This window comes from Dendrobium catenatum, unplaced genomic scaffold (genome assembly GCF_001605985.2).
Source record: "Dendrobium catenatum unplaced genomic scaffold, ASM160598v2 fragScaff_scaffold_498, whole genome shotgun sequence".
NCBI classification, from domain to species: domain Eukaryota; kingdom Viridiplantae; phylum Streptophyta; class Magnoliopsida; order Asparagales; family Orchidaceae; genus Dendrobium; species Dendrobium catenatum.
In genome coordinates, this window is record NW_021318960.1 from 240763 (window position 1) to 255169 (window position 14407).

General features: G+C 34.2%; 1 protein-coding gene across 1 annotated transcript; it reads left to right on the forward strand.

Annotated features, from left to right (window-relative positions):
- The first annotated feature begins 3247 nt into the window (after nt 1-3247).
- On the forward strand, nt 3248-14084 carry LOC110114094 (40S ribosomal protein S19-1). The gene is made up of 3 exons (XM_020846856.2): nt 3248-3430; nt 13394-13484; nt 13589-14084. Exons 1-3 carry the CDS (start codon nt 3338-3340, stop codon nt 13843-13845), a joined length of 441 nt encoding a protein of 146 aa, XP_020702515.1. The 5' UTR covers nt 3248-3337; the 3' UTR covers nt 13846-14084.
- Nucleotides 14085-14407: the final 323 nt, after the last annotated feature.

Sequence of the window (14407 nt, forward strand, 5' to 3'; positions counted from 1 at the left end):
TTATTAGATAATGGCATAATTACTAAATGTTCTGATCTTTTTCATATCAGATGTGAGGTGACTCAGCTTTTGACTATTTCCTACAGTAATATTATGTATAACCGCTGTTCTCATTTCTTTTTTTGGAGAGGCTTTTGCAGGTTATTTTGGATTTCTAAAATGCTTCTTATCAATCACTGTAAGCCTCTCTTTTCTACTATTTTTTTGTGCTCTCTTTTTCTTTGTTATCTTTTTTGCAGGAAGTCTGTGCTGAATGTGAGTATCATCAACTTTCATTTTTTGTGTGCTGCTGCCGTGCAGCCCACTTTTATTATCTGCAATTTTTGTAATGATAGAAAAAAGGTCCACCGGCTCGTAGGTTTTAATTTTCTATTTGATTGTAGCTCGTCTGAGCGTAGTGAGCTGGAGGACCTTTCTAAGGACCTCGTAACCTTTTTTTCTGATCAACGCGTAGGCCCCTTCTGTGGGTTTTAACTAAAAAAAAAAAAAACCCTATAATTTCACTTCTTCCTCTTATTAGTTTGATGCATTTAATGAAATTTGATACATCCTTACTTGTCCAACTCTACCCTTAGTGTTTTCGAACCTCCACCCTTAATTAATGGTTGGTAGAACAAATACTTATTTGTTAAGTCTAGTGAAACTTGTCCCTTATCATCGTTGCTTTCAAGTTGAGAGCAAGTTTGGCGGAGCTAGATAAACATATATAAAGATAGGGTAAACATTTCATGGTGATTTTAAATCTAAAGCATGTTTGCCACCTTGAACTATAAGTCAAGTATTTAGCTTTGCTGACCCACTCCAAGCTTGCCATAACAAGACAACAAAGCAAGTGAAAATAACTAGGCATTCTTATGAGGTTTTGCTTTTATTGTGCCCTAGAAGTCCCAAAGTTAAATCAACTTCGAAAGCTCTAGCTTTTAGGATACTTATTAAGGAGCCATGCTATGTAATTTCTTTCAATGAGAAGGTCAAGACAACCATAGAATCCAAGGCAAAGGAAGCCATGAAATCCAAGGAAACCAAAAGAAAGAAGATTGTGTAACTTGGCGATTAATAAGTGTTCGAAGGAAGTGAACCACTTTTTATTGAGTATAAATTTGACTCTCTTATTATTTTTTTTTCATGAGAAAATGTTGGTACGAAGAATGAAGTGCAAAGAAATCTCTTTGATGCGGTTGACAAAACATCGAGGCATCCCAAAGATAACATGGAGAAACACTTAGCTATGCAAATGAGGCTTGGACTTCCATCTCCAATTTTGGTAAGACCTCTTAGTAAGTAGAAGTTATCTCAACCTACACATATTTGTATTGAAGCATTTTCAAAGCTTGAATAATAAAAGGATAAATTTATCTATACATGTATAAATCAATCTCGAGCCAACATTTGTCAATCAGCAGCTTTTACTTCTCTTTACACATATTATTACTATAACATTATAATATTAATACCAACCAACTATTACCCCCACACATACACATATTCATTTAAAATACTTTTATTATTAATATAATAAGATTAAAATGTCAAAATTATTTTATGAGCAATTTGTATAAAATGCAATAACTACAATTTTGATTGGTGAAATTACAAAACTAACCAGTCAAAATAACTAGAACATATAATAATAAGTACTACTATATATAAAGAGTTACTGTAGAACAAAGAGTTATGATGCTGAGGCTCTACTCTTTGGTACTTCTCAACGCTGCTGTACCTGAAAGCACAACGCCCCAACGCTCGAACAGGCTAATTTATAGAAAGTTTAAAAATTCTTTTTTATTCAAATAGAGTTGCTATAGTTCACTTTGTTGAAAAATAATGTCGTGTATAAGGAATAATTTGTAAATTAAATATTCTATATTTTTTAAAAAAACTTTGAGTGCTTGCTTGAATATTATTTTTTTATGTTTGGTTCAAATTTAAATTAACTTAGTGCAAATTAATTTTAAAGGGTTCAATGGTGTGGTGATCGACTGGTAGCAGTAGGGTGCGGTAGTTGGCAGTGGCGACAGCTGCTAGAAGAGGTAGCAGGGATAATGGACGGTTTTAGTATTCGATGGTCGATGACTGGTGGCCAAAGACAGTGGATGGTGGCCTTGACGACAAGGTGGTTGGTGGTGGTGATAAGTTATTATAGATTTATCTATTTGGGTAATCTTCATCAAATGTTAAGATGATATTTTTTTAACATAATTTAGTCATCTAATAATATTATTTATTACCTAAATATATATTATTTATGGGTGTCAAAATGTGTCAATGGATCATGTTCATGTCCAACTCGAATTGATTTAGGTCCAAACGAGTTGACCCTAACCCAACCCAATTTTTGCAAATGGGTAATTAAGGAATTCCAACCTGGACTTGTCCAGTGTAGGTTACCGAGTTGACCTGACCCGATTTGCAAACTAAAACCCGGCCTATGCGGTGCGAGTGCGATGCACTGAGTCCATTTCTTCACCAGAAGCCTCCGGTAGCGCACAACATTAGACCACAATGTTGAGCTATAAGATGACAAAGAAGACGAATCAGACTTATCGCTAACATATTCGCCGACTACCATCCTACGGTAGGTGAAGTTGGTCCATGTCACACCTTGGAAACGAAAGATGGATGGTCGTTAGCCTTGAGCCACTGCATAAGGTTGTCATCAAGGCTAGTATTTCCGCGAAAAAACATTTGTGACGATCTCCATAGTCACCAACATAGTTGCCGCCCTAACAGGTCTCTAGGAAACAACCACTCATTGTTATTGGATGTATCGGTCAGAGATACGAAGATGCCCTCATCATCAACCATGTATTTCGTCTCTCTGGCATGATCACCATCAGCGGAAGCGTCACAACCGGTGTCGTGCTAAGTGTTGACTATGCAGGGTGGATCCCAGACTCCTGAGTGGCCACATCCTCAAATTTCCTCGACTTTCTCCTGTATTTTCCTCTAGATGATGAACCGCCTTTTCGGTCTCTCGGCTTCGGGTTAGTCCTAGTCAACTCCGGGTTATCGAGTTAACCCGAACCCAACCGGTATGAAAAATGGGTTAACCCTGAAATTTGTTGGGTCGAGTCTGAGTCTTATTTCAAATCTGATCAAATATTGACACCCCTAATACTATTGATATTAAATTCAAGAATAAATAAAAAAAACTATTTATTAATTAATAATTTAATTATCTAAAATGTAGACTTGTGCTGGATAGTCCCACTCGCGTTTCGCCGTCGCTATAAATAATTATCCTCTCCTCGGGCAGAAACCCTAACTTCATCTGTCTGTGAGTCTCCTCTCAAAACAGCGAGCAGTCGCAGCGGCAGTCGGTAGGAGAAGATCTACCATGGAGACGGCGAAGGTCGGTCGAACTGTAAAGGATGTGTCGCCTCACGAGTTTGTCAAGGCGTACTCAGCCCATTTGAAACGATCTGGCAAGGTTAGATATTTCACCGCTTATTTTCATAAAATCTTAATTCTCTTGTCCGTCCTTTAATTTTTTAAGTTGTAGGAATATACATTTTCGTTGTTTTTGATGTAGGATCTAGCTTTTTTACATATGAAATTTTAAATTTATATTAGAGCCAGCCTCCTCTTTATCTTTTGCAGTCGTTTTGGATATGTGGATGTTTTATTGGGATGTTTTGTGTATTTTGTATGAATGGATTAGTTGGACATGAATTTGTCTTTATGTATCTTTCTCATGCTTTTCTCATATTTTTTTAAAGATCAAATATACTAAATCATTTTCATGCAAGATATACTTTTAAATTAGAGCAGAGAAAATTGTGAGGAATTGGTTTGATTCTACCAACACACTACTAGTTATAATACGGTACTGAAAATCTTTTTCTCCGTTAGATGTGTTTGATATTTAGAAAAAAATAGATTTATTTTATTCCACTAATTTAACATTTACAAGGTGAGTTTTGGCTTGATGCGAATAATTTCTCTGGCTAAATAGTTTTTGATGTATTGTTTATGTCCTTCCAAAGTGCTATTGATTTGATGTTATAGAACATAATTATGCTTTTAGTGGGGAATTTTGACATAAAACATTTAGTGAAACTAATAATATAACTTTTTAACTCTCTTGTATTGAGTGTTGATACGGTTAAGTGCCATGTTTTATATAGGATGTTACAGCTTGATTTTATTAAAATAATTAGCTTGTTTATTATTTAAATAATTGTTCTTAATACAATTTTGGAAGTTATGAGTAAATGTGTTTGGGTTTAACATTGTTTTCTTTGATGAGTGAATGCATTTGTATGTTATGCTTTGTTGTTTTTACCTATATGTGAGTGTTGATATCCTTTTTAAATTTTACAGTTGTTTGGGGAGGGGTGGGGCTTTTGATTGGACTCTGGTGCTTATCAGTTGTGATCTAATTGATTAGTCGTTCAAGAATATTTATGTATGGGATATTTCTTTGCTTGCCTCTTGTTTTTTTGTTTGTTTAAACAACAACAACAACAACAACATCAAGCCTTTGTCCCACTACGCGGGGTTGGCTACATGAATCCTTTTTCGCCAATGTGTGATGTTAAAAGTCAAATTATCATTTAAATATAATAAAGAAATATACTAATCATTTTCATGCAAGATTTATGTTTGAATATTTCAAATAGTATTAAACAGAGAATTTGTATTTTATTAATTGTTTTATTCTACAAACATTCTATTTTGCAAAAAGGCTTGATACACCACAAAAAATCGCTTTGATCAAGCATGAATCTTGAGGCATATTATACTTGGCAACTTTCAAAATTAAATGTAGGACCATCCGAACTCCAAATTCAAGAGTCTTATAGTCGAATTGAACATCTCAGGGGGATGAACCAAACGACACCAAAATTGGCCCAATTCGGGCCCAAATGGGCTCAAATTAAGGGCTAAAAGCATATTTGGAAGCCCCAAACCATTAATTAAATGACTAAACTATATCCAAATATTACATGCTTATAGTTGAATCGAGCGGCTCAACAAGAAAAATCCAACGAACCCAAGATCACTTAATCGTGGCATCATTAAGGCACTAAATACTGAACAAACGTTCAATGATCGAGGGAATCTGATGTGACTTGGAAGTAAAAACAACAAAATATATAGAAGAAAAATGATGAATACAAATATGGGGGCTGATTTTTGATTACTTATTTAATAATAATGGAATATATAATTGATCATCTATTCGAGAAATTGGCTCTCCCACAAACCCTAGGTGTTTCTAGGAACAACTCCAAAGAAAAAATTGCAACAAACACAGTCACATAGTGAAAATAAAATCACCCAATTAACTTTAGCATAAACCTCTCTACTTTCCTCATAAAATTAAGTTTGAATAAGTTATCTTTCCCTAAATAAATATTTCCTAATTCCATCCCAAGAAAATCAGCCCATTTTTTCAAGATAAACCTTTCTTTATTACTTCCTAATCAAATTAACCTTCTTTTCCTTAATAAACTTTTCATAATTACCTCCCTATCAAATCAAGTCATCTTTTTCTAAATAAACCATTTCTAATTGGTCCCCCCTTTAATTCCTCCTTACATAATGAGTAATAAATCTCTTAGGCCCCGGGGGGGGGTGAAATTCCCCCTCTGCTGCCCTTGATTTTTCCCAACCAAATGGTTGCTCGATCTGGGTTGGGCCAGTTGATGTAGTCAAGAATTTATGCTAAGTATTTTTTTTTTGTATGAACCTATGATGGAAAATAACGAAGGATCTTGTTGGGTTTGGTGCTCTCTAGTTGGTTCATACCATTAAATTTTCATTTGAGTTTGATCTTGCTTCCTTGCTCCTTGTTGGTTGGTTTGGTATTTAGTTGTGGGTTGTTTTTTCCTTATTGGGTTGGACCCATTTCATCCCTTGCTTTATGGCTACTTAGGATTCTTCCCTCTCCTTTTTGTTTGTTTGGATTTCTGCTTGCTTTATGGATGCTTGGGATTCTTCCCCTCTCCCTTTGGCTGTTCGGTTTTCCCCATTGCTTATTCCTATGCTTGATGCTTCGACTTCTTCTTTGAGAGTTGATTTGGATTGCTTTTATAGGTTGAATTGTTGGCTTATTTAATTGAACAATTAAACGTTCTTTCCCCTCCTTCGCCTATATAAAATGGTTGATTCTCTCTTGTAAAAGACAATTTTTGGTGAAAAATTTCAACCTGAGGGTTCCTTCGTGGTTTGTGAGTTGGTCTCTCTTTATTCCATATTACTTCCTCTCGGTCTTCTTTCTACTTCTTCCCTCCACGATTTCTCTTCAACCTGTATCTTTCTTCTCTAAACTTTGTGAGTTGTGAGGCAGTATTGTTACCCTGTTTTGTTGGCATTTTTCTGAGGAGTGTAAACTTGTGCTAGATCAAGTTTCAGCGGTGGATTACTGGTTAGATATTTTCTTTGAGCACCTTTCGCTCATCTTTCCCTAGTTTTGTGTATTGTATGTGAGGCGACCATTCATGGTTATTTTGAGGGTTATTATTGTTTTTAAGTGCTTTGAATCTTTATTTTCTAAGCGATTTTCTAATCATTTTCTATCATTTGTTTCTACCAAGTCAATTTCTATTTGTGTTTTTGTTATTGAAAAGAAGTTTTTTAATTTAGTGCCAAAGTGTTATCCTAAAAGGTTTAAAAACTTAGATTTCATCACCGACTGGGTTGGTCTGAGCTGGTCTAATGCCCCCTGGCATATTAGAATCATTATGGGTCGTCCAATGGAACACTCAAAACTTGCTGTGGATATTCTCTATATTTACGAAGCATGTCACTCTCCAAATTTATAAATAGATCTCATCTTCTCACATGAAAGGGGGTTGTGACCTTTAGAGGTTGGGATCATGTGCTAGAGACTCAAAAGTGATCCGAGGCTTGAAGAATCCCTGAGCTGCACTTCAGCACCATCGCCGACGAATCCTCAACTCCCGACCGTTACTATAGACCTCTGCATGGCCACCATCAATGGCTCTTCACTTGACCACCATAGCCCGACTACGGGCCCTTCGATCTCCGTCGCCTGCAGACTACGATTCCTTCGACCACCATAGCCCGCCGACTATGGTTCGTTCAACTATCATTGCCTACCGACTATGGTCCGTTCAACTATCATTGCCTACCGACTATGGTCCCTTTGGCGCCCACTCACTATGCCCCTTTGGCCACTATCGTCTGCTGACTATGATCCCTCAGGCCATTGTCGCTCGTGGACTACAGTACCTCTGGCCTCCATCGCCTATCGACTACGATTCCTCTAGCCTCCGTCACCCGCCAATTATGGTCCCTGCAGCCTCCGCAGCCCGCCGACTATGGTCCCTCTAGCCTTCGTTGCATGCCAACCAAGGTTCCTCAGGCTATCATCGCCTGCCGATTATGGTCTCTTCGGCCTCCGTTGCCAGCAGACTACTATCCCTCCGGTCACCTTGGCTTGCCGATTACAGTTCCTCCGGCCATTGTTGCTTGACCACAGTCCTTTCGACCAAATGAATAGGCCAACATCCTCTTGAGAACAACTCTCATGTCACTAGATTCCTCATTCCTTCAACTCCAAACAAGTAATGTGCGACTACAATCCATCCGACCTGGGTCCAATTATGTAATGTGCTCTATATGATGTATATTGAGCCAGCCTTCTCCCGAGGAAGGGCATCATTTGTAATCAACAACAAACAATAGTGAATTCATTTCAACTGGGCATGACCCTATAGTATTTTCCCATGTAAGGGTTTTCCAGGTAAAAAAATTGGTCTCTTATGATTCTTCCATCTCTCTATTTTATCTATATGCCTGCTGGATCTTCGTTCAAAACTAAGACATTAAGCTCTTCATCTCTCTATTGCCACGTATATAGTGACACACAACAATGCTATTTTCAATCCAAACATTCTTCTCCTTAATTTGACAAATTCTGGAATAGAGCCTCTATTTTTGCCTTATCTTCTGGATATTGGCCCGGCTTTAATTTATCTAGTTTCACAACAAACGAGAAACAACAACTACAAGATGGTCTGTATGGTGATGGGCAACATATTTGCTTATCTCCAATTTTGTGGGCTATAGTCATTGTTCATGAACTTGAGCATGGATGATCTATTCATTATCAGGATGAAGCTTGTGTGAGACTAACTGGCAGTTCAAATTGATTGAAGCTGATGAATCTATGGATAAGTTTATTGAATGATCCTTTGCAACAAACTTTCTACCTATTTTATTGTTTTTAGTTCTTGCAACATTTAATTAGCAGTAGCATTGAGCTTTCAACTTGCCAGTAGCTGATCATGCAATATATGTTTGAGCATTGAGGGTTTGCTCGTGCATGTTTAGATATTAGTTAGAAATTTATTTTGTTTCATTTCAAATGTAAGGTTTAAAGGAAGTTAAGGCATGAATGTTCTGATTGTAATTTAGAAATTTACCTAACCTCCTCTCTTCATTGTTGCTGATGCCGGTTTTGCATGGATGAATGTGTTAGGTTTTTCTATATATGTTAATTGATTGATCATGGTCTTACATAAAAAAAATGTTTGAAATGTGTGAATGCTAGAAAGGATAATTTTATGTTTTTGGTTTCTAGCTTCATACTTTACATGTTCAGTAATATCAACATTTTGTTTAATCTTGTTTTGTCTCCTTCTGATTACATGTTTTTCTCACAAGTGTTATTGAGATAATGGGTTGCATGAGCATTTGCAAAGTATTTTTGCGAATTGTCTTAATGCACTGTTTAATAAGAATATAGTTTATCCTCCATGCACATTGTGATGATTATGAGGTGCATCCTTTTAAGATTGTTCTCTTCAATTTTGTATGGAACCCAAAGTGATATGCCACAAGTAAATTCACTTGTGATGAGAAGTAAAAGATATTGGATTAGTTCATGACTCCTAAGTGATCCACCATAACTTCACTAATTATGGTTTAAAAGTAAGCAAAGGTTGAGTTATACTTCAAAGTTATTTGGATATTGTTATGAATGTGAAGATGCGAGTTGGTGGACATGATAACTAGAAGAAGAATAAATGTTGTTTCTTTACAAGAAACTAAATAAAAGGAATAATAAATCAAGGATGTTGGTGAAGTTATATTAATTTATTGTATGTTGGAAATGTAATAGCATGAATTAGGTTGGGGTAATGATGGATGGTGTTGAAATATAAAATATTTTGAGGTAACTAGGTTTATGATATGGTGCTTACTATTAAGATGATTATTGGTGATAATAATATGAATATTGTTAATGCTTAGCTCCTTGAGTCGGATTGGAAGATTTTTTGTGGAAAAAGTGGATTAACAACTATAATATATACTTGAGGAAGAAATTATGGTTATTAGAGGTGATTTAAATTATGGTTATTATGGGATGAGTTATAAGTACATTTATGGTGGTCATGAGTTGAGAGATAGAAATATAATAGGAGAAGCTATGCTTTATGTTGCAATAGCCTATGATCTTGTAATAGTGAATACAAATTTTAAGAAATGACAAAACACTTTGTTGCTTACAAAAGTGGAACCATCAAATCACAAATAGATTTCTTTGCGCTTAAAGGAAAGAAAACTTATCTTACAAAGATTGTAAGGTAATTTTGAGAGAGTTTGACCACACAATCAAAAGAGGATGAAGTAAACAATTAAAAGAAATTATTGCATCAGGATAAGGTGAGATGGTGGAATTTAAAAGGCGAGAAATTATTAATCTTTCAAGATATATTGCTAAGGGAGACAAGTTGGATTGTTTTAGTTGGACCAAATCTAATATGGGATAAGATGACTAGTTTTATTAAGAAAGATTGTTGTAGAAGTTTTATGAGAGTTTAAAAATGGATTGCATCGCAAGGGGATTTGGCGGTTGAATGAGGCAAATATATTATTAAGGAAAAGAGACATCCTTTAAAAGGGTGGCAATAATTGAATACTACTGGGACTTTGAATAATTATTAGAAAATTAAAAGTTGTACGAAGGGCTCATTTTATAAAACAATAATTATTGTTTTTGATAATTTGTATAGAGTGTTTGATACTAAAGAAGCAAAAAATGAGATATATGCAACACACAAGGTGAAATATATCAAGTCAGATACATTTGGAGGAAAGATAAAAGTATTTTGGTTGGGGATAATATATCAAGATAAGATGAAATACTTTTTTAAGAAATTATTAAATTAAAGTTTTAAGAATAAAGTTATTGTGAAAAAGCATAATTAAAATTATAATAAGATATATAGGTTGATCTAAAAAATTTAAAGTGGAGCTGGTTTTGAAGAAGACGCCTAAAGGTAATTCTTGCGCTCCATATAAGATATGTATTGAGAATTATAGGGGATAATGCCGGGATTTGGTTTCATGAATCTTTTCGATGGAGTTTTGAAAACCAAGATGATATACCAAGTGGATTCCAAATAATTGTAGTAGTAGTATTTTTATATCAATTTTTATTAATAAATGCCATATTCAATATTGTGTTTATCATATGGGAATCAGATTAATGTGTCAATAATGGAATGTCAGCTTAGGAAAATTATATCAATTTCAGATAATTAATCTGGTTTTATGCCATAAAAAAATATGTAAGAATTTTTTAAAGATAATTATTAAAAAAGATAGAGATCAAAGAAAAGATTTTATTTGATTTTATTGATCTTGAAGTTACATTTCAAGTGCCTTGACAAAATTTTTGGTGTGCATGAAGGTAAAAAATTCTGACAAATGCATGCGAAAGTCATTAAAGATATGTGAAATCGAGCATTGACTAGAATCAACAGTAATTGTGAGTGGCCAAATAATTTTGAATTATAGTAGACTTCCAATAAGGACTACTATTGAATTTATATCTTTTTGTATCATTTATCGAGAGGCTTATAAAAAATATTCAAATTCTAATACTTTGATGCATTTTTTTTTCTTTTTTATTATGAATTTTTTCTTCTAATACTTTGATGTATGTTTTTTGTAGATGGCATAGTTTTAAATGGTTTATTATCTATTAAAATAAACAAAAAGAAAGAAAAGAATAATGGAGATAATATTTGAAAGATAGATGACTTAGAATTAGTTAAATAATGAATTGGTATGTCTGGTGAAATTCTATTGCATATGATATTATGAATTATCACTCAATATTATTAGAAGATAAATTGATCATTAGCTATTATATGATTGAGTATCTTGGTTGTAGGTTTACAAGGGTAAAATTATGAACAGAAGCATTTTGCTTTAGTGATGTGAGATGTAAGCCTTTAATAATAATGGAAAAAAACTCTTAAATTAAAAAAATATATTTAAATATGCCATGTATTATCAACATATTAACTAAGTTCATTACCATAAACCAAAAAATCGCATTGTAAGAAGAAAATATATTTTGATCTTAAATGCTAATCTAAAGTGAAAGTGTGAAGCAAAATTTATGGTAAGCCCACTTATAATTAAAATATGCCATGAGTATCAGGATCCATAGTAATCTCTTCTTTACTTTCATGATCTTCAAAAGAATGATTATTTGTAACAACTCCATCTTTCTCTATTTTTCAACATTTTTATCACAGCTAAATATTGACTTTAGCTTGTAATGCTTTAGAAAAGCTTTTCTATATTTTAAGCATGAATATTATGAATATTTTTTTTATAATGGGGATTCAGTGGTATCCTTTGGGCTTGAATGTTTTATTGTTTTTTATATTGCAAAATATGGCCAATTTAACAAAAATTATCATAAGCATACTAATTGTATAATTTTAATGAATATTAATTTAGGCCTATTTTTTGGTTAAAAATTGTGAATGTTAGCATTATATTTTATATTGTTTTTAGCCCTTTTCTCCTTTAATTGCATTGAATTTGTTCAAACAATCATAATGTTACAAGTTATAGATTAATCGTTCAAGCATTTAAGAAAGGTAATTTTTTCCTTTTTGATTGGAGCACAGACCACCAAGCTTTATAGCCAACTAAACATAAGGTTGTTTTTCCTACATTTACTTTATAACCAACCTTACAACATTGATTTGAATACAACGCATTTTTTTCACCTTTGTTTTCCCAAAATACATGCAACCAAATCGACCTTTAACATATATTTTATAAAACATCAATTAGGTTAGTTGTTTTGTATGATTTGAGTGTTGAGTGGTAAATATGCTGTTGATAGTTAAGTTGGGTGTGGTGAAAATGGGAATGCTATGATGGATGTTGTAAAATTAGGAGGGATAAATTGTAAAATGATTATATTAGAGGAATGCTTGTAGTGATATCTATGAAGCTAAGGTTGAAAATAGACTTTCATGATTTGGGACAGTAAAGGGTATAAAATATACCCATCATATATATATATTATATATATATATATATATTGTCTGGAAGGATTGGAAAAAGGAGGTTTATCACCTCATTAGGAATGTATGCAAAATGAGGATTCATAAAATCAACCCCAAATAATTAGAGGTGATGCAAGTTTCAATATGAATTTGAAACTATGGGAGCCCAAAAGAAAAGGAAAGAAAAATTGAAGAGAAAAGCAAAAATGACGAAGGCCTCTGCTTTAAGTGGGAGAAGAGCTAGATAATAGAGATTGTATTTTGTTTTTCTAAAATTTAACCTGGAAGTTCAACTCCCATTAAGAAACCTGTCAAAGTAGCTCTAGAATGACCCCACTAACGGTTGGAGACCTTTCGCTTTGTTTGAAGAGCTCAAGTAATCAGACGTGGTGGGGGATTAGGACAAAGTGCTGGTTAATTAAACTTGTCCAAGTCTACTATCCAGCTCATTCCTTGTAATCTTTTTAAAAACAATTTAAAACCAAATAAAGCAAACACCAATTACATATGAAAACTATTTTTTAATGTTTTTTTGTTCTTTTTTTTTAAATTAATAGCTACACTAATCATTTGAACTATCTTTTGTTTTCTGATCCTGCCATGACCTAACATTGCAGTATTAAATTCCTTTTTACGCAGGACTCGTCATATTCAGTTTAGGCATCATTTAGTTCTGCTCTTTGATGCATGAGATATCTATTTTATATTCCCATAAATCTATTGTCAGTTATTTTGATTTTATTTCACGTGGTTCACATGCAAGTAATGTTTATTCTTAAGAGCCATTTATCATAGTAGTTAGTATAATGCTTTCTTTTTTTCTCATTATACAAACTAGTTGCTCCTCCATTGGCTTATTATCAGCATCTTATTTGTATTGCAGATTCTAACAATTGTTCTTGTTTGTGGTGATCAATTAACTTGTTAAAAAAGAATAGTTACAGGCTTACAGCCTTGTTACAATAGCCAAATTGAATGCACATTAAATTAGAAAAGTTCAACTATAATGAGATTTTGATCACTGACGCTAAGCAAGTTACTCGCCTATATATGAGTAATATTGTTTTGCTTTACTTTTGATTATTTGCTCCAATAAATAGGTCGAACTTCCACACTGGACCGATATTGTTAAGACTGGACGGTTCAAGGAGCTTGCTCCATACGACCCAGATTGGTACTACATTAGAGCTGGTAATCTTTGCATTTTGGAAGTTGACTTATTACTACTTTCTCCTATAACTTCTGAGCAAATACCATCTAAGATGCATCTTTAAGCTGTCCCTTGCATTTTGCAGCTTCCATGGCGAGGAAGATCTACCTTAGACAGGGCATTGGAGTAGGCGGCTTTCAGAAGATCTATGGAGGGCGCAAGAGGAATGGTAGCAGGCCACCTCATTTCTGCAAAAGCAGTGGAGCCATTGCTCGTCACATCCTCCAGCAACTGGAAAAGATGAATATCGTTGAAGCCAACGAGAAGGGGGGAAGGAGAATTACTTCACAAGGTCGCCGTGATCTTGACCAAGTTGCTGGGCGTGTGGTAGTTGTGGCATAAATGCTTTACAGGGAACCAGCCGTTCACCAGCTACTAGAATTTAAATTTCCTGCAGATTTTGTTAGGTACTTCTTTCGTGTCAATCTCGTGTCAAAAACATATTTTTAAGATGAATGATTTCCAGTTTCTGTTATAGGAATTTAGGATTTTTACTTGGACCTTTAAAACGTAATGTGCCACTCAGTTTATTTGGATATAATAACTGTTATAAGGTTCTTTGGTTGCAGTTTTGCCATGAATTGCCTGTAGTGCTCATTAACGATTTGATCTCAACATTGATTCAACTTTGTTTTAAGATTTGCTGGAAGTTATTTGATTTGATTTTGAGCTATGTTTAATCATAATCATCTTAATTTGATTTTACAAGTTTCGAACTCGAGACTTCTGAGTTGGTAGCTAAAATTTTTAACCAACGGATCAAACTGAGCTGCATGATGAGCAACTGTTGCTAGGCATTCTGGTGAGCGTGCTGGCTTCAGAGTTTGGCTTGTTAATTGTTGAGGGTTAAGCCCAAATAATTCATGAGCAGAGCTTATTTTGAGTAATAAAAGACCAGCGTTCA